The 21,273-nt window shown below is 36.0% G+C and overlaps 1 protein-coding gene across 1 annotated transcript in view; it reads left to right on the top strand.

The window, feature by feature from the left end:
* RPS6KC1 (ribosomal protein S6 kinase C1) overlaps positions 1-21,273 on the top strand; it is an 87,110-nt gene that overhangs the window by 29,595 nt on the left and 36,242 nt on the right. Inside the window, exons 8-9 of the mRNA XM_015815946.1 lie at positions 9,393-9,514; positions 14,100-14,192. Of these exons, the coding sequence (XP_015671432.1) occupies positions 9,393-9,514; positions 14,100-14,192 (215 nt within the window). The remainder of the gene's footprint in view (positions 1-9,392; positions 9,515-14,099; positions 14,193-21,273) is intronic.

Here is a 21,273-nt window from a genome sequence, read left to right as displayed (position 1 = left end):
CATGGATGGATGGAAAACTTTTTGTATATGCCTATATCAATAGAAGTTAATGATTATTTTCAAAATACTTCTGCTGCTTAAAACTTCAGTATCAAAACACTTTCCCCTTTATAAGTTAGAATGTTAAGATCTACCAAAGAATTATTATCTGCATCCTCCCATTGGGAATAGTACATTTTATGGAGACCTAGCAGGATTTCTTGGCTGAAGCACCCCAATTATGGAACGCTGTCCCTGCTCAGAAATCAAAGTGTTGGTTTGGAAAGGCCTAGCTTTTCATTTTGCGTTTCGCTGACAGAAAGGTTAAAGTTTAATCAAGGACACACAGTAATCCTTCAGGCTAGTGCAGGAGTCCTCAACCGTGGCAACTTTAAGACTTGTGGACTTCAACTCCCAGAATTCCTCAGCCAGCTTTGAAGACTTTGAGGATCCCTGGGCTAGTGAAAGAACCTACTTTTGCTGTTCCCAGAATCTATGCTGCTTCTGGCTCTCTTTTTTTTTGATTCTGTAATAGGAGTGAGGAGCCTTTGTGCTACATGTACGTGCTGCATGTATCTTTCCTGGCTCCACTCAGATTTGGCAGCAAGATGAGAAAATTTTCAGCAATGTTGTGTTTTGGGGTTTGTTTCTTGTTTTCAGAACCAAGTGGAGAGTAATTATGTGAACTGTATTTAAATAATTTAATTTTAATTAAGCTTAAATTCAATATTTCAGCAGGAGTACAGTCTCTAGCACGGTATTAAAAAGGTAATGTGATGTCTCCTCCCACAAAAGTCCCCCTCTCAAACTAGCAGGTAAATGAAATTCTGGTGTATAGTACTCAAAGATAATTAGCTAAAATAATTTTTAGCATCAAATCTGATTCAGGCCTATGTGTTTCTACAGAATGGTTTTCTAGCTACCTGCATGCCTCCTTCAAACTGATGCCATGAATCAGCTGTCACCAACTTGATGCCTTCAATGTATTTGGATGTCACCCCACCCCCCTAATGCTTGCCCATGCTGTCTAAGAATTCTGGGGATTAAAATCTCAGCACATCCAGAGGGCATCAGAATAGGGAAGACTGCTATAAAACATCATGGATTCTGGCTGAAATTTGCTACACCAGTTGTAGAGAAGGACATGATCTAGACCATCTGTAAAACTGATGCTGGAGTTTATTAATATGAAGAGCAGCCTAAGGTTGGTACACCCCTCCAGGCCCATTTATTGCCTTCTGATTAAGCAAATACCCTTTTTGTTAATTGATTCTTTCTAGTAAGTCCTCAAGTGAACTGTGCATCACATCAATCTGTCCCTACTTTTATAGATGGGTTGGAAAGGAGGCCAGAAGCCAGAAGCAGACTTTGAAAATTCTTTCCAATGATAGAAATACTGTTGGTATTTTCTTACTATTTTCTAAAAAGTAAAGCTTTCTGTGTGGATGTTTTTTTTTATCAATTGCCTTGTGTATTGTCATGCAAAGCTGGAAGGCAAATGTTTTTATTAAAGATCAGAAGACCCTTTGTTCCCTCAGAGCATTCTAGGCCTAGGGTATTATCCACTCTCTACGGATTACAGTTATGGCTTGTGAAGCACACACATGATTTTCTTGCAATAGCTCTCCTTTTATTTCTTATATAGAAGTGCTTTGCATCAAGTTGTATCTAGATTGTAACTATAGTTATTTAAAGTGGTCATAGAAAAGGAGGAAAAACCATAGGCTTTTCAGATACAAACAAACAAACAAACAAACAAACAAATAAATAAATAAATAAAAAATCAGGCACTGCAATATCTTCCAGGAAATGTGTAATGCAAATATTTTTCATGCAGTCCCTGAATTGAACGGGCATTCCCTGTTCAAGCTGGTTTCCCAGGATCAGGCTTCTGCTTGGTCCCTCTTTGCTGTCTAACAAGTTCCTCTCATGCTACTCTTGTTTCTTGGCCATCTTTTCTGAACTGGGCTGAAAGCTCTTCTTCCAGAACAGAATGCAAAGGGGATGGCAGTCCTTTTCACTCTTCTCACTTGTTCTCTGCCACTGTGATTGGGGTCTGGCTGAGCAGCCTTGGAACATGGCTTTGAAAATAACCTTCTCCTGTTTACTCCAGAACTTATGCTGGAAGAAGAAGAGGTTTGACACATTTTAATGTTTTTTTAATCAAAATAGAGAAGCTATTTTTGAGGAGGGCTTTTCTTTCTGTTGATTAAAATCCCAGGGACTGAAACTCAACAAAAACTGCAGGCAGCCTTTATAAATTTATCTCATGCCAGTTTAACAGTGTTTGTTAAATAACAGTCCACACAAGAAAGCCTTATGGTTTCAGAAAGCTAATTTTACTGGTATCTTGACAGATGCTAAATGAAAGGAAGAAGCCCCTGTGACACACATTTCCTGATCTGGGTTATGGCCACTCACCAATTAGGCACACACAGAAATCACTTTCAACCAAACATGGAAACACATTAGGTTCTTGTGGAATACATGGAGATCCAATGAATTTAAAAGTAGCTGCAAAACATTTCTGGTCACAATGAACATTTGCGTTCTCTCTCTCTCTCTCTCTCTCTCTCTCTCTCTCTCTCTCTCTCTCTCTCTCTCTCTCTCACACACACACACACACACACACACACACACACACACACTCAGGCACATCCCTGTTTACCTAGTTTCTTCTCAACTAAGCTGCCAAACTCTAGTTAGGGCAGGGTTTTTTTTACCATTAGTCCTCTTATTAATAAACACTTCCCCTAAAAATCCAATACCAAAATGAACAATGAAAACAATACAAAGAAGTTTTGGGAAAGGTGGATTGCAGGAACTGTGTATGTCTGTTCTACCAAATAGAAGGACTGAGGGCGACATGATAGCAGTCTTTCAATATTTGAGAGGTTGTCACAAAATACAGAGGGTTGACTTATTCTCCAAAGCACCAGTGGGCCGGATAAGAAGCAACAGATGGAAACTTATCAAAGAGAGATCCAAACTACAACTAAGGAGAAATTTTCTGACAGTGAGAAGAGTTAATCAGTGAAATGAGTTGCTTCCAGAAATTGTGGGTGCTCCAACATTGGAGATTTTTAAGAAGAGATTGGACAACAATTTGTCCGGAATGGTATAGAGTTTCCTGCTTGGGCAAGGGGTTGGACTAGAAGATCTCCAAGGCTCCTTCCGTTATTCTGTATTCTGTATAACAATGTAACTCAAAGCTTCTTCCTGGGTCTCTATTTGCACTTTCCCATGGAAGGGGAAACCCTGAGTTAGGATGACAGAAGCCATCAAGTGCTGGTTTCGGAATAACTCAGAGAGTGGGCAGGCTTCAAGACTTGAAGCAATCTCTACAGGAGAATGTCAAAGAAGTCAAAGTTACCATTGGTTTCTACTTGACCTCTGAGCCCAGTTCAACATGCTGGTTATCTTCTATAAAGCTATATATGGCACGGTAGTTGTTCGGTTACTAAGTCATGTCTGACTCTTCGCAACCCCTTGGACCGTAGCACGTCAGTCTCTCCTGCTCTCCATTTTTCTCCTGGAGTTTGCCCAAATTCATGTTCATTCCATTGATGACACTATCTGACCATCTCATCCTCTTCCGTCCCCTTCTCCTTCAGTCTTTCCCAATGTCAGGGTATTTTTCAACGAGTCCTTTCTTCTCAATAGGTGACCAGTATTTGACCTTCGGCATTAGTATCTGTCCTTCTTAAAAACAGTCAGGATTGATTTCCTTTAGGATTGACTCATTTGATCTTCTTGCAATCCAAGAGACTCTCAAGAGTTTTCTCCAGCACCACAATTCAAAAACATCAATTCTTTGGCGTGCAGGCTTCCTTATGGTCCAGCTTTCTGAGCCATACATTACTACTGGGAAAAATATAGCTTTGACTATACAGACCTTTGTTGGCAAGGTCACGTCTCTGCTTTTTAATACACTGTCTACATTTGCCATAGTATATGGCATGATACCAGGTTGTATCAAGGACTACTTTACTAAATATGGTTCTGCCCCTCCTGTCCCACCAAACAGAGAAGGCCTGCTCAAAGTCCCACCCCCCCATAGCAAGGATGTGGGCCAGAAGAAAGGCCTCTTCAGTAGTGGCCTCCACCTAATGGGGATATACTTTGCTGTTGTTCCCTTGACATTTGAAAAGCACAAAGACATTTATTTCAGTGAGCATTTGGCCATTTGTGAGGAATTGTGGGTATTTGTCTAATTTTTGTTTCTGTTTTTAATTTATAATGTTATGTTACTATAGATAAATCATATTATCATAAATTATATTATATCTTGTCCATGGCCTAAAGTCTTTTAGATTGGAAAGGTAAGATAAAAATAAAATATAAACAAAACAAAACAAAATAAATAAAATAGGTATAAAGTTTTGTGTCATCTACTTAGAGAAACAACAACCCCCCAACACTTTATTATCTCATTGACACTTATTGATGATCAAATTAACCTTGATCCCTCCTGAATTAATGAACTTCTGCACTGAGGATTCCTGGCCCCATACTTGCCATTGTTGAGCCCTGAAGCTTCTGCTGTGAAATTAACAAGCAGAGACCCTTCACTGATAAAACAAACAGTTTTTCTGATTTTCCGTTGGCTTTGAAGCCTACTGAAGAAAGTCATTTGACACATACACCACCCCCCCAAAAAAAATCTCATTTAGGTTTCAATTGTCTTGTCGCTTTTTTTGCTGGCTGTATAATAATTTTAAAAATTAATATCTCTTAGCTCTATTGGTAGGATGAAGGTGCAAAGCATTAAATTGACAGTGGTTGTAAAATATATATTAACAATTCTAAATAAGTGAGCATTTCATATTTAGGTTTACACATCTCTTAAATTTTTTAAGCTACTCCATAAATAATATATTACGGACCAAGTATATGAATGTGACAAGAATGCATTGTTGACATATATTGTCTGACAACCTAAAGCTATATTGCCAGATAAAATATTATAATGGATATTCATTAGTTTCTCTAAAAGTGGAACTACTCTTAATGTCCATGTGTTAGATTATTATTTTTCTGAGTTGTATGAGTAGAACACTATATCCGGGTGGGTGATCTGCACCTACAGGAACCACACTTAACCCCGTCTTGCGACCTTCAAAGTATTCTCCATTTGGGGGGCTGAAATTTAGGAGCAAAAATGCTCATGTTTGGTGGTTTTTTTCCTATGTTTTGCTAAAATAAAATGCAAATAGGTGAATTTGCATTTGCTCTGTAAACTTACCTTTTCATCAGATGGGCTGCACATTTCAATCCCTCTCCCGGTGAGTCCAAAGCACTCTTGCCTATGCTGCTGATAGCACTTGGGGCCTGATTTTAATAAGCAGCTGCAGAATGTTTGCTTGCTCCACTTTACAAATTCAGTAAGTACCATAAATTTGGGGTTTAATGACATAACCTTTTATTCTATATTTTAATTTAGTTGCTCTAAATAGTTAACTAGCCAAACTAATTTTATACATTGCTATTAATTGTCTGTAATGTTTATCGTATGCTGTCTTCAGTTTGGTTAAAAACCAACATATCTTTATATAAAACAATGGGGATTTAAGACATGATGCTATGTCTTAATTTAATTCTCCCCTCCTTTTTCATTGGTGGATTTTATTAATAATATTATTGCTGTTACTATTCATAATTTATTTAATGATATTGTTAATCCCTAGTAAATGTCACCAGAACAAATCTAGACAAGCTTTATACTTGCATGTTCTCCCTATCTTCTTCAATACAGCAACAAGCCAAACAATTCCATAACCTTTATTTTATATTTCAGATTAATTGCAGCTTGCTGTGCTGCCTGACCTTGGAGGAACAATATAACTCTTAACTTGGATAAATGGAAAGAAGCCAACTTCATTTAAGAGTTTATGACTTTGTTTTATTTTGATTAACCATAATTACAATCAACCATAGCTTACAGTTTGGACAACAAGCTAAACTAGAGATAATCTAAAAGACACACGAGCCACACGAGAAGTGTATTCGTCAAGTAAAAGAAGACAGGGCTATGAATTCAATGTTTTTGATTTTCATGACACAGACTGGCATTTGCTAACTTCAGGCGTGATGATGGTTACCCATTTAGACAGTTTTAAAGGAGAATTGGACAGATTCATGGAGGATCAGCTTAACAGTGGCTACTAGGCTTAATGACTATGATTTCAGAATCCTAGGCAGCAAGCCTGGAAAACCAGCTGCTGGGAAAAAAAAAAACACGGAAAGGGATTATAACTTTTCTGTATCTCTTTGTAAGTTTCTCAGATACCCCTGGTTGGGTCCATTCTGGACTAGACATGACTTTGGCCTAGTCCACAAGACCCTTCTTATATTTTTAGAAATGGCAGTTAGCCCCAGATATTCAGAATACTTTTGCAATCATCATTGCACATATTCACCAATACCCACTGAGAAGACTGGGGGGCCTTTTCACACTTGAAACTGGCTCAAGTGCCAGGGAAGCAGCCTATATCCTTTCCACGCTGCGAGAACCCAAGTGTTGTACTAGCTTAGTTGCAGCAAATATAAGCCCACTCAGCTGCTGATGCAAATAAAAGAAAATGCTCCCCCCCCTCTTTTTTTTAACATACAGGATGATTTGCAATGGAAACAGCAAATAATTAAAAATGGCTAGAAGCCTATATGTGTTGCTTGGTAGCAGTGTAGTTATTTTTCATCTTTTCTTTTTTAATATTCTGTTTGCAGGAATGGTGAACAGAGCATCTAAAATAACCACTTTCACATTGCAACAAACACATCATCATTTGCTTAAAAAGAGTTATAATTACAGTTGACGAAGCATGCCCACCATAAAAATGCATTAGTTTAGCTTGACACATTAATTACCTGTTTTTGCAGATGTTTTTATATATTGTTGTGCGAACAGATTACAAAATAATTACAGGAAAGTCATATGGAAAACAAGCTAAGGGGGTGGTTTCTCGCCTAAATATTTTCATTCATGTGAATTTGTGCGAGGCACAGCTGCAGTATAGCAAATGGGGAGAGAGAGAGAGAGAGAGAGAGAGAGAGGAGGAATCTCGAAGGGTTTTTATTTGAAGGTCTCTGTCATCAGCATTATCACACTTTTTATATCTATTCAGAGGAAGATCTTTTTTTTTTTTTAAAAAATCAACATTGCCTTATTTATAAAAGTCTGATTCAGGTAAAAACCCTCTGATCCTCATCAAATGAAACACAAATATCTGCTGGTATCAAGGAAGACATCTAAATAGAAAATGAATATTTTGTTTGAAGAAAGATGACCTTGCTTGATTGTGCTATAAAGATTAATTAAAAGCTTTAATATACCTAGCACACATTCCTGATGTTTTTTAATGTTTTTTTTTTTAAAAAAAATCTCAAAGCATAAAAATCTCAAGGATTATTCAGAAGTAATGTGACTTCATACTCTGTTGAAAATCTCAGGACACGTGAAGGCAATGTGAACTTGAATATTTAAGAATCATTAATTGCAACTTTGGCATTTAATGTTTTTAGCAATACAGTTAGAGGTATTATTTTTTTTAGCAGGGATGTTATTTCAGAGCCAAACATTAATTGTTATAAATAATTGGTATTGTAATTCTTTCATTTAAGGAGAAATTTAAGACATAACTGAAAAATAGCACATTAAAAATATTTACATTATGAGATATTAAGTAATTAATTATATATAAAATTCAACCCATGTAACAGATAGTAAAATGAAAATGTAAAATTTGGCATATCTGAAAATTAAGACAATTCTAAGTCCAGGGAGTGAGTATCTGAGAAAAGTAGAAAGGAGGAACAAAAGAGGATAGAAATTCACTAATTTGGTACTGTCATAACCTACTAAACATTATATAGCTAATCCCTAGATTGTGTAGTGTCTTTTTGTTTCTTTCTGGGTATATGAGTGTCTAGGAGTTTTAAGATAAAAAAAAAGTGTGCCATAGGAATTTGAAGGTTTAAGCCTCCCATTACAACATCATAAAATCCTAAAAAATGGCCATATCTATGTGAGGAAGGAGGTGCTTCACCCCCCCCCCCCGCTCCCTGCTAGGCAGCTAAATTTTGTGAAAATTTGTTCTTGTATAGGAGTGTGTATTTGCTGTGATTGATTTTGTATATTACAGGCAAGATTTTATGAAAACACTGGGAAAACATCTCATGGGGATATGTTTGTACTAACATTGGAATAGAGAGGAAAATAAATTGCAATAGCTCAAGGCAAGACGCCCACTCTCCCATGCTTTTGGAAGAGCGTGAAGACTTGGCTCTGTTGACTTGCATGGGGATCTCAGAGGAACACACAATCTTGGGGTTGGTAAATGCCTTCAGAGCCCCCCCCTGCCCTTTTAACTTTGATTATTCTATCCTTGTTTGAATGGCCTCCTTTTATTGAAATACAGATAGTCCTTGACCTACGACCGCAATCGAGCCCAAATTTTTTGTTGCTAAGTGAGACATTTGTTAAGAGAATTTTGCTCCATTTTACAACCTTCCTTGCCACAGTTGTTAAGTGAATCACTGCAGTTGTTAAATTAGTAACACGTTTGTTAAGTGAATGTGGTTTTCCCATTGACTTTGCTTGTCAGAAGATCGCAAAAGGTGATCACTTGACTCCGGGACACTACAACAATCATAAATATGAGTCAGTTTGCAAGCGTCTGAATTTTGATCATGTGATCATGGGGATGCTATAACAATGTTAAAAACAGTCGTAAGTCACTTTTTTCAGTGCCGCTGTAACTTTGAACAGTCACTAAATGAACTGTTGTAAATCAAGGATTACCTGTACCAGAATTTTATATGTTTTTTATATAAAATTTTGAGACATATATCAAATTCACATCTCTGTGATATGTGAGCAATCTGACAGATCTGAGTGAGATGGGCAGTTTCTAAATTTCATATATAAACATAAAAATAACGTAGGAACAGAAAATACTTAAACAGGATCTAGGATATGGATATGATCCATTACCGTGGATCATATTAGGGAATCTGTAGAACAGCTATATGGAAAAAAGTGAAGGCTGGGATAAATAGATCTTGCATGTTTGGAGTGGAGGGTGAAAGAGTTTCCATAAATCCTATGAAATAGGATTCTGTTACAGAAAAAAATGGGTTCAGTAGCATTGTTCTGCGTTTTTGGTGTTCAGACGTTGTCATAGATGTTTGCACATGGGTGTCTAGTGATATACTATCTTAACTATAGTAGCCATTTTTTGATGAACATCCTGTGGTAGCCATTTGGTGATAGGAGCAACAATGCATTAAAATTTCTATTGTGATTACTTTTCCAGAAAAAAAGATTTGTGTCTTGAAATTTCTTGGACTATAACTGGAAAAGAAATTGTTGCAGAGATTTCAGGCTTATAAATATATTCTTTTATGGTACACAGGAGAATCAAGTCCAACTCGTCGTGAAGCAGTGAAGAGGAAGACTTCAGAATATCTGATGAGAGCAGAAAAAATTTCCAGTCTTTACTGTAGACCCTCATCAGAAGATGCCTCAGTACTTGGCGTAGGTTTTTTTTTATTTCTAAAATATTTAATTTTCTTGTGTTTGTGTACACATATGTACATATGTTGTGCCTACTTCACAACTGATTGAATTTCTTTATGATTAACAGTACCCAAAAATATAAATATGATAATAAATAAATATAGTTTATGCTAGATAAATAAATGCATATATATATATATATATATATATATATATATATATATAAAAAAAAAAAAAAAAAAAAAAAAAAAAAAAAAAAAAAAAAAAAAAAAAAAAAAAAAAAAAAAAAAAAAAAAAAAAAAAAAAAAAAAAAAAAAAAAAAAAAAAAAAAAAAAAAAAAAAAAAAAAAAAAAAAAAAAAAAAAAAAAAAAAAAAAATAAAAAAAAAAAAAAAAAAAAAAAAAAAAAAAATAAAATAAAATAAAATAAAATAAAATAAAATAAAATAAAATAAAATAAAATAAAATAAATAAAATAAAATAAAATAAGATAAGATAAGATAAGATAAGATAAGATAAGATAAGATAAGATGATAAGATAAGATAAGATAAGATAAGATAAAATAAAGGGCTAAAAACATAGTGAAGGAAAGTGTCCCACAGTCTTCTGATCCTATTTGATTCTTCAGAAATGTTACATATTTATCCATTATTAAGAAAGAATACCACAGCCAGGATCAGCATTAGCATCATTATATGTAGCTAAGGAAAGCAGTTTTTAATTTTTTTCCTTGTTAGTGAGGTAAGAACAAATAAATTGCTAGAGAGATTTCTGTTACCCTGAATTTAGAGAAGATATGGAGGTAATCCTTAGATCTTATTTGTGAGGATCAGACAATCTGTTATTTTGAGCACAGATTGTGTGTGTATTAGAGAAATAATTAGGGACGGGGTTGTCTTAGATTGGGATCCTGGTGTGGTAAGCATGGAGTGTTAATTCTTTTGCTGCTATCCTATCTGGATTGTGTTCTGTATTCCTGAAATTATCATTGCCAAGCAAAAGAATTAACAGCATAACAGAGTTGGAAGGGACCTTGTAGAGTTTCTAGTCCAACCCCCTGCTCAGGCAGTAAACCTTATACCATTTCAGACAAATGGTTGTCCAATCTCTTCTTAAAAACTTCCAGTGTTGGAGCATCCGCAACTTCTGGAGGCAAATCATCCCACTGATTAATTATTCTCACTGTCAGGAAATTTCTCCTTAGTTCTAGGTTGCTTTTCTCCTTGATTAGTTTCCATCCATTACTTCTTGTCCTGCCTTCAGGGGCTTTGGAGAATAGGTTGACTCCCTCTTCTTTGTGGCAACCCCTTCTTTGTGGAACACTGCTATCATGTCACCCCTCGTCCTTCTCTTCATTAAACTAGACATACCCAATTCCAGCAACTATTTTTCTGACGTTTTAGCCTCCAGTTCCCTAATCATCTTTGTTGCTCTTCTCTGCACTCTGATTCACTGACACCAGTGGGGCCTTATTAAACTCCTTTGCTCCCGGGAGGAGAAGGAGAGGAAAGGTCAGAACAATACTTTGGTCCTGATCAGGTTGAGCTTTCCATGAAGACAGTTTGTCAAAACAAAAAATGCTGCATTCAGAATGCAAACAGTGCAGAAACACATAATTTGAGATAAAGTGAAATGATAGCGAGGTCAGATTTGGAGAAAAAAGCAGATTGGGAACATTGAAGAAGAGAAGGTGTCCTGAGGTGTTTTTTTTTTTTTAAACAACTCTTTTAAAAGAAAGAGATAGCACTAATACTGCATTTGTAGTATTGGAATTGCTGTATTTGTTCTTGAACTCCAAGCCTAAGAGCTTTTTGACAAATCTTGACTTTACTCTATCTCAGTAACAGCAACAATATAATAAAATAATAAAATGAACTTCCCTGGGACCTTTTTGTTCATACTCTGGGAATCCTTTCTACAGCTCTGGTGCGATTGTTGGTGATTGCACTGGTGTAGAAATGTTAAAAATTCAGATTCCCACTTGGATCACAAAATGGCCACAGAGTTCTTGGCTTTACTTTAAATAATCCTGATAATAGTTCAAGGCAGATCTTCAGTGGAGATAGAGGAATGGTGCAGTGTTGAGCATACAGAGAAATAATCTATTGAACTGGACAGCAATTACTCTGTTTTTTAAGCCTGTTTTCATACAGAGAAAAAAAACTGGGGGAAATTTCTTCTGCAGTAGAAGTTTTCATGTAAGCTTTGAAGGATTCCTCAGTTCCCCCTCCTCTTGTGGACTGCTTAATTTTAACTTAATTTGTAGATATGCATATGTTAAGGGGGACCCAGCCATAGCAGAGACTGAAGTTAAAATTCCCTTAGGGTTCTTTCCAGCATTATAATACTGATCTGCTTAATGAAAGACAAATTTCTTTATATGGCAGTGAATTCTATGTGCAAATTTGCATAATTACCAGAGGTAATCTGTCTATTTTGTCACTACTATGTGTGACTTGAAGGAGATTCCACCTATTTATGCAAAATTGTGTAGCGAAAGAATCCAAGATATAAAAGAATAGATGTGAGAGGGTCAGGCTCAAATAATAATTTTGATGTAGATCCTAGCTTCAGCCTTCCATTTTCAAAATCCAGTTTTCCCAGTATCCCTTTTTACATTCTCTGGAATAAATTTAACCAAGTGCAAGCTGGAATAAAGTGGAAAAGGTACATGTTTGAAATTTACCAAAAGCAACCTATAGCAAATTTGGGGCATTCTTATTCCCAATACATAGGTTAGTTTTGGCAATCTAGCCAGAGTGGAACAAGCTTCTTGCAGTGCCTATCAGTGTTTATTAAGTGAAAAAGTTAGGAAAAAAGAAAAAACTGTACCAGTGTTTTCTGTCTTTTAAAACATCTCAAGTCCTAGCCATTACTGCTCTGTAACAGGATGGAATAGGGAAAACTTCTTGAAAAGTGGAGAAGTAACCTTTTTTTCTTCTGATTCTTTCAGTAATTCTACCTGGGTAATAAAATAGGCTAAAGGCCTATATTCATTCATTCATTCATTCATTCATTCATTCATTCATTCCATTCCATTCCATTCCATTCATTCTTACCCCTCCTCCCCTCGAAGTTGTTCCTGAAGATTTGTGAAAATGTTAAGATTTCATCAAGCTATTTCTTCTTTTAATTCACAGACTAATATAGTTCAGCCTTTAGACTGTCCTCCGTATAACAATTCATACTTTGCTTTAAGCTGCCATATCAGAAGGAATGTTGCTATTGTAATTAATTTCATATTTACAGGCAGCCTTACTTTATATTAGTTTTCTTCATCCAGATTTTACCTCATTTTCTCATGAAATATAATGTGATGTTCAGAATGGCTTGTGATAGTAGGACAAAAATAGAGTAATTTAAGTATGTGAAAAACATCAAACCTAGGTTTTCTCTGATAATGGATGGCCCTGAATTAGAAAATACTTGTAAAGCATATTATTTGCCTTAAACTTAATTTTAAGAATTGTAAACAGTTCTATATTACCTAATGAACTATGTTTGGGCATGAATATGAATGTATGAGTTTTCAATCTTCTCCTCTGTATTTTGATTGATCTTGAATATTGCTAAATGATGTTTATAGGTGCACTTTTGTAAGAAAACCCAATTTTCTTTCCCTGAAGGGAGTTGTCCATGAGGGTTAGTCTTCTGGACTGGCTAATTTGCATTAGCATTACCAAGTGTACTTGAGGTCTTTCTTTTGCAAATTAATAACAGCGTTCTGCTATACAAAATAAAATAACACAAGTCTTTCTGTGATTTCATTGGAGAAGTTCCCTAGTGTGTTCCCTCAGTACTATACCTAGATTTAGGACACATCATAAACTCTTATGACTTAATGAGAGTCTGCAAATTCTTGCCTACAGAAGTTAACTGGAAACTGGTCAGCTTATGTAGAGAACCGATGTGGCAGAGCCCAGAAGTGCAAAGTGGCCTATTCCATTTCAGATTGCAGTTTTGAGTGGCATGTGTTGCCATCAGGTTGGTGATTATAAAGATGATAGGCAACTGAAGATGACAAGGAGAAAGAATGCTTCCATGTAGAGGAGGAAAATGATTAATATTCAGTTATGTGGCTTTATTTATGGGTCATTTGTTGTATTCTTAGGGTAATACATTCCTTGGAATTCTGTAATAGATCTCATCAAAGTTGAAAACTTTAAAAAAAAATATTCATTTAGTAACAAACGTACTTGTCCTCAAACTTTCTTTCAAGTGAAGGCATCGCACACAATATTATTTATGAATATGCTTTATTTTATGACCCCATTTCTGTTCCTTTATAATTTGAGTAATAATGTGTATTGTACCCAAGTTTTCCTGCTTGCATAAAGTACTAGGGAACTGTATGAATTGTGAATATTTAAAAAAATATTAATATTCCTTTCTGCCCTATATGCATTTTCATCTCTTGCAAATTATTTACTATCAACTTATTTTTTTCCTCTTTGCATTAAGGACAAACAGAAAACTTCTTTCATCTGCCTTCCCTCTGATTTATGATAAATTTAGTTTCCTTCAGCCTGGCATTTGCTTCAGCAGGCAACCTTCCTTCAAGTACCACCCTGATTGATGTTGTAATCTTTGATATCTTCCATTAGCCTCCAGGATCACTCAGTTCAAGGCCCTCTTGGAACCTAAGGAGCCCTGCCGAGGAACTGAAGGCCTTTCGAGTCCTTGGGGTGATTGACAAGGTAATTCTTCAGTGTCTCTTCAAGAGTTCAGTCATAAATCGACTGCATGCTGACATTTTGTCTTTGAAGCTGCTGTTCTTAAGGATATGAAACAAAGGAGGAAAATGACTCAAATGCATCTGCACTTTAAAATAACAAAAGTAGAAGGAAAAGAAAGGCTTTTATCTAAGCAATTCATGTAAGGTCATGCAAAATATATTTGAGTAAAAGAATTATGTTTGGTTCCATTCTGTGAGAAGGGCCTTGTTTTTAAAAAGAATTGCTCTGCGCGCTTTCAGAAAGTTGCCAAGATAGTACCAGGGGACAAACAACTTTGAAAGAAGGCAAGCTGGAAAATTCGACAGCCATAACTCAAAAACTGAGTTCAAACACCAGCAAAGTTTTTCTTCAGTATTGTTTACTACATTTTTGGTAGAGCCAGTTATTTAACCTTTTTTCTAGGTCTGCTGGTTCTTCTTTCCTCAAATCTCCAGGTGATACAAATAATGAATGAAATTTGGCTAACTGAAATACCTAAAATAAAGCTGCTTCGAGTTTGGTCTGGTGCAGGGGTAGGCAACCTTGACTCTTTTATGACTCGTGGACTTCATCTCCCAGAATTCCTGAGAGTTGAAGTCCACGAGTCATAAAAGAGCCAAGGTTGCCTACCACTGGTCTAGTGGTTAAGGCACCAGGTTAGAAACAAACAGACTGTGAGTTCTAGATTTGCCTTTGGCATGAAAGCCATGAAAGCCAGCTGGGCGACTTTGGGCCAGTCATTTTCTTTCAGCCGATGAAACAACCACCATAGTCACCATCTTGGCTTATTTATAAAAATAATAAAGGCAAGATATAAAAGACTAAAAATGGTTGTTGATGTTTAATGATGCTAGATATTGTATTATCAAATGAAACTGGGTTAATAGGTAATAAAGAAAGATACTGATGGCAAATAGTTGGTATAGCTTAGCCAACTTTTTGAGGTAAATGTTGAAAATCCTTGGTTCCAGTGTCAATTCATTCAAAATTTTTATTGGTTATTGATAGACAATCAGATCTTAGGATTGTTTGAATTCTTGAAATAGATTTGCAAAATTCCTAGGACAAATATGGAAGATACTGTACTATAGAAATATTAATGTATAGAAAACCAAGGAATAAATATACAATGTTTATGTGTTCCTATGATCTTCCATGAGTTCCTTGAGAGAGTTAAAATGCCTTTTAAAGGTTGTTGTAAAAAATATATTTAGTTGGATACTAAATATTCTTAGTCTTCTTAAAAATATATAATGCCTGATGGTATGTGAACTAGTATCAGAGACTAAATTCTAGTGGAAGCTGAAGTTGGTACACATTTGCTAGAAGTGAGAAGGGAGCAGGATGGATTAGAGTGACTAGGATAGAACCAACCACTTTACAGTATATTTGTTTTTTTCTTGTTAATAAAGTGAAAAAATAAAAATGTAGCAGGCCTATGGGATTTTGGCTGACTCAAGGTAATCCTTGTAGCAAATGGGCTAATCAAATAAGGAATGGCCAATTGGTTACTGAAGGTGAACCAGTTTAATCTAAACTGTAGCAAATTTATTATATTATAATCTATATGTGGCAAATAGAAAGGGCTTTCCAATTTGGGTATGTATGTGCATCTGAGAGAGTAAGTCTGCCTTTTATGTTAAAACTGGTTTTAGATTTATGACAGTGGCCATAATGTCCATGAAAAGAATGATTTGTGTGGCAACAATTTATATCTAGCCAAGTGTCTGGGGGAATAAGATGTCCCTCAGAATAAATGGATACATACCTCTACTATTGTTTTATATTACATCTCTGCACTGTTATCCTTGTGATTAATTATCATATTAATCAATCATTGTCTATAGGCCAGTAGCACTCAACCTTTTGGGGGGCCTTGAGCTGTACCTGACCACTGAATAGCATGCAAGGGCTATAGTCCAAAACTGGCACCACCAGGGTTGGTGGAAGCAGGAGAAAAGTGAGGTTTGATTTTAATATTGTATATGAAATAAGTTCAATATGATCACTTGTTATAAAAATAACAGTTTCCCCTTTCTTCTGTTATATTCATTTTACAATTTGGTAGAAATCTCTGGATCAGTCTTTCTCAACATTGGCAACGTGAAGATGTGTGAACCTTAACAATTTGAAGACTGACTAGGGAATTCTGGGAGTTGAAGGCCACACTGCTTCAAGCTGTCAAGGTTGAGAAATGCTGGTCTAGAGTGGAAGTTGCACTAGGTTTGCACCTTTGTTACAAGTGGTTTAGAACCCCAGAATCTAGACTGTTTAAACAATTAAAATAGCTGAAGCCATTATGAACAATTAAGACATCCTTTAAAACATAAAGATGGAATTGTGCTCATTTTTTAAAAATCTTAATAAGGTTTCATGACTTAGTAAAAAGTGCTTACACTTGTATTTAGAATTTCTTTCACTAAGAATTGGAGAAAGCTCACCCAGTGCTGTAAAGCTTGTCATGCAATAGCTAAAAAGCAGTTAACAAGCAAATTCCAAAGTGGTTAGAAAAGGACATACACAAACTCAGTGTCCTTTTGAAGGTACCAATTGTAGTTTGAGCAAGATTTTTATTCTCTCATCCCTCAGAGTGCTAAACCCACCAGACACCATGACGATTAATTGTATGGAGCACTTGTGGATGATCTCAGGTCCTCTCCTTGTCTGGAGAGGCTTTACAGAGAGTCTATTGGCTTTTCATTCTGACGTGTTCATTGGGGCCATCTTCAGTTTACCATTTTTTCCATGCAAGTCCACAACTTTACAAGTTCCTCACCATCCTGTGGAAAGAAAAAGCAGTCTCTTGCTTAAGTAGCAACTTTACTTTCCTAGCCAGGAGCCTGTTCTTCCTAGTCAAATGCAAAACTGATAATTTAAAACTAAAAAGAACCTTTCCATAATTTGAAAGAGGAATCGGAAAAAGTTATCTTCTGGGGAAAAACAAGGAAACAACACAGGGTAGTGTAGTGAGATGATAAAGCAGTTGCCCCAATTAATAGGCCAGTTCAGTTTACTTTAACAACCTGTGGAGATGGAAGCTTTTATTCTAGATTCTTAATTCATCCAGTTATGTCCTCGTGACCTTGGCAAGGAGTTGAATAAGGTGACTAATGGCTCGCCATATTCTTTGCTTCTGGTGGCTTGCCTGTTGCCTGCCTCTGGGCCTACGGCTCCCCTTCTGCCAACTTCTGTATTCCTTCGGCCTCTAATCTTGGCACTTTGATGCATATGTTCTGAAGGTGGCCACCATGACTTGGGGTGGCAGCAGATGGTAACCCTTCAGGCTGCCACCAGCTATGCGGGTGTTAAGTTGGAAACTTTGCTTTTGATGAAGAGTCAGCAGTGCATATGAAAGAGCGCTTGCTGCAGAAGTATCTTTTAATTAAAAAATTAGCATACTGAAACAGTTGCTAATGTCTATGTGTTTAAAGGCATCTAAAATCAACTATTTTCTTTAGGCTAAAGAATGATTATTTACCAGCATTTTACTCCCCTATTTTTTCTTTTTTCCCCAGTGCATTTATTTATAAACCAATTTTTTTCTTTATAGCAGACTGAACTGCTGGATCCCAATCAAAACACTCAAAAATTTATGTGTAATTTTGTGAAGTGGGATAAAAGTAATGTTGACTTCACCTCTCCCCACATAAGCCCTTTGTAGGGAAACAAGGTTGCAATCTGTGTAATACTTAACCGACAACAAGCCTATTAAATTCAGTGGGAATAACCGTGGCGTAAACTACTATGTAATTGCACATTTGTGCTTTCTATTAGCATGTATTTTTGCTCAACAGGACTAGAATCACAGTATGTTTAACTTTTGAAATTCAGAAACTAAAGAACTCTTAATCTTTTGGAGCCTTTCCTTCTTTTAAACTTACTCGGTGCTCTCATATATTCTGTTCCATATATAGCAATTTGTCCTAATTTACATACATTTTTGTACCTTTAGTATGGCTCTTGGAGACTGAAAGTACTGTCAAAGCACAAAGACTCCTTTGAAGGGGCTTATGCTGTTTTTCTAGTTGTTGTTTAAAAAAACATGATCTGCATATTTGTCTTTAATGCATTTTTCAGGCATTTGCTGTCATTATTTTTCAAAATAGTAGACAGGTACTGCCTTGGCTTTAATATTATTTAAAATAAGCTAGAGGAAACTGGAGCCACTTGGTCCAAGTCTGGCTCCTCAGGAGTACTGCCTGCTCCTTTATTTATTAAGGAAGTTGGTAATCTGAACGTCTAGTTTATCTTATCCCCTTAGTTAACTCAGGAAAACATTAACTGACTTTAAGCAGGTTGAGTAAAAGTTAGCTCTTGCTGATTTGTAAATCAATCTTGTTCCATGATTCCCAGTAACTCAATGATATCAATAAAACAATACAAGAGCATGGTATTGGGTTGGGTTTTCCTTTCTAGCCCTTCCAGTAAATTGTTATCTGCTCCAGGATAAGGACCAGTAATAGTTATGGAAGCTTTTTCAGAGAGATGTGTTGTAGTGGGAGGCTAATTGCAGAAAGGGACCAGAGCTGAATTATATGTTATTTGCTTTGCATTTTAAAAAAATATCAGATGGGTTGTAGCATCTTCATTTAAAAGAATCAGTTATTTTATAATGTGAAAGATGTTTGCCCAAGATTGTGGAGAGTTACTGATAGAAAGAGTAGGCATTAATAGAACAGATGGACAAATTGTTTGTCCTGATGTAAGAAAACTTCCTCTGTCATTATTTTGATACATGTAGCACTATAATAGATAAAGAATTTATGTTGTTGTAAGTCTATAGTTATTTTGGTTGTGCATGCTGGGTGGATGGATGGGAATTCAGAGTGCAAAATCTTGGAGGTGGGGGGAGAGCTACAAGTTCTCCACTGTGCCGGAATATGTATGAAGACGCCTAATAATACATGTAAGAATATATTTCACACTTCTTTGGTAAACAGTGTATTCATTCATTAAAAAATGAAATAAGGAAAAGATGAGCAATCTATTCAGTTCACTTTTTCTCATTTGCTTTCTCTCGCAAGGGCATCCTGTTGGCATCCTGTTTTTTTATAATGTGGCATCAACTGTCACAGAGAAATTGTATCAAACCATAGACTGGCAAACCTACCATAAATGGTAATTCCACATTTGACAAGAATAGAAGCGTGAGCTACACTCAAGGTTATTCATAGAGATTCTGAAGCAACTAAGAAAAATTATCCTGATATAGTTTATGATCTGTTTGTGAGTGATTCTTGCTTAGACAACATATTCAATTAAAGCTTTGCTGCATAGTAGGTAACTGTAGATAAACAAGTATGTGGAATTAAAAGAAGCTTTCTTTTAATTGTAACCATCCCAATAACAATATGCTTATCAAAGGTAATTATTTCATATTGGCTTGGTTATAGCAGTTGTTTTATCCTGAAATGAAAGTTTGTGTTGGGTGCTTTTGATTGGGAAGACGGTCATATCAAATTAGTTCAAATTAGATTTTTGTCTTTAGAAAGGTGAGCAAAGCCATGAGCAGTGTTATTAAATTGTGTGTTCTACCCTATAAATGATCCAGCCCTCTTGAGGGTTAAAGAAGTGATTATTCTGTCCTTTATGCTGATGGCTTCACTACCGATTAGCCTAGTGTTGGTTTTTTGTGTGTGTTGTTTAAATGCTTGGCTCCTTATGATCTTTTGTGTATGCAATGATAATATTAATGCAGAGTCGTAAGCCCATTCATTAAGAAATGACTCTAAAATGAGGTTGCTTCGTGTAAATTTGGAGAGCTGCAGATGCTGTGTACAGACGTTTCTTCATGCTATTAGCCTTATGGCTAATAATTTCCAAGTGGCTAAAGCTCTTGTTAGCAAGAGTGCTGGGGTGTTAAGAATGACTCTATAAATAACTTTAAGAAGGGAAGTTGAAGGTGCTTCTTTTTAAAGACTATTGTTAACTAAATATTATTGCCAAACAGATGGAAAGCATTCACCAGCCTGATGTTTTTACTCTAATTATATTATCTCCAGTCCTGTACGGCTCAGTTGAAGAGGTGTATCCAGGGGCCAATTTATAATCATTTAACCAACACCTGTTTGGGAAAAATTGACAGTCAAAGGGCACATTAAAAAAAAATCACATATGTTCTTGTATTTACTACCTCAATGTGAATGTTAGCTAGCTGCAAATAAACTTGGTTGAAAAGACAAAGTCCCTAGGAAAATTGACGCATCATTTTTAACCATTTTTATCTATTTTAATTTGGCATGTCTTCCACTCCACATGTCTTGTGGCTAAAGAGGGAAACTACAACTCAGTTGTCTTCTTGTGATTTACCCCATCAGTTCCTAGTCCATTTTTAAATTGCCCTTATTTACTATCTTGATGAACATTTTTCAACTTATGACAAAACACATGTTTAAAGCATGCTTTTTTCCCTTGGGCATGCTTAAATTCATATTTATATAGGCAGCATTATTACTGAAATATTTCTTAATTCTATATATATGTGTTTCCACACATGTGTATGTGCGTTTCTCACCTTTGTGTGTATACATATATTGGTTTGAAGATCAGATAAGCCTTTACCACCCTACTAAGTGTGAATACACAAGAGCTGCTCTATAAGTGAGATGGGCCGTTTAGAAATTTGATAAATAAATAAGCGAATTAATAAACTCATGTTCAGAGCTAATTGTGGTTTTTCCTGAGATGAGTCTATATTACAGGTATTCAGAAAGTACAAGCCCAGGTGAGATTTTGTCACTCCTTGGTCCTGTTCCACACTATGTTTCACCTCTGATCTAGTCAAACATCCTTAGCAATGTTTTGGCAACACACTGTAACCAGATCAGAAATCACTTCTCTATTGGCCACACAGAGGCAGTACTGTTGGGGGTACTGTACTTCCTGGAGTAGTGTGGTAGGCTCTTCTCTATTGGCCACTCAGAGGCAGCACGAGGAGCAGCTTGGTCATGGTAGCCAATCAGGGTTTTGAAAGAAATTAGGGATATAAGATCTAGGCTACAAAACTCTAATGCAGTATTTACTGTACTATATTTCTTTGCTGCCACCTAATACCATATATATT

Source organism: Protobothrops mucrosquamatus, unplaced genomic scaffold (genome assembly GCF_001527695.2).
Source record: "Protobothrops mucrosquamatus isolate PMUCROS unplaced genomic scaffold, P.Mucros_1.0 scaffold388, whole genome shotgun sequence".
Classification (NCBI taxonomy): Eukaryota; Metazoa; Chordata; class Lepidosauria; order Squamata; family Viperidae; genus Protobothrops; species Protobothrops mucrosquamatus.
The sequence above is the reverse complement of the archived record's forward strand: the minus strand, read 5'-3'. Positions and strand labels throughout refer to the sequence as shown.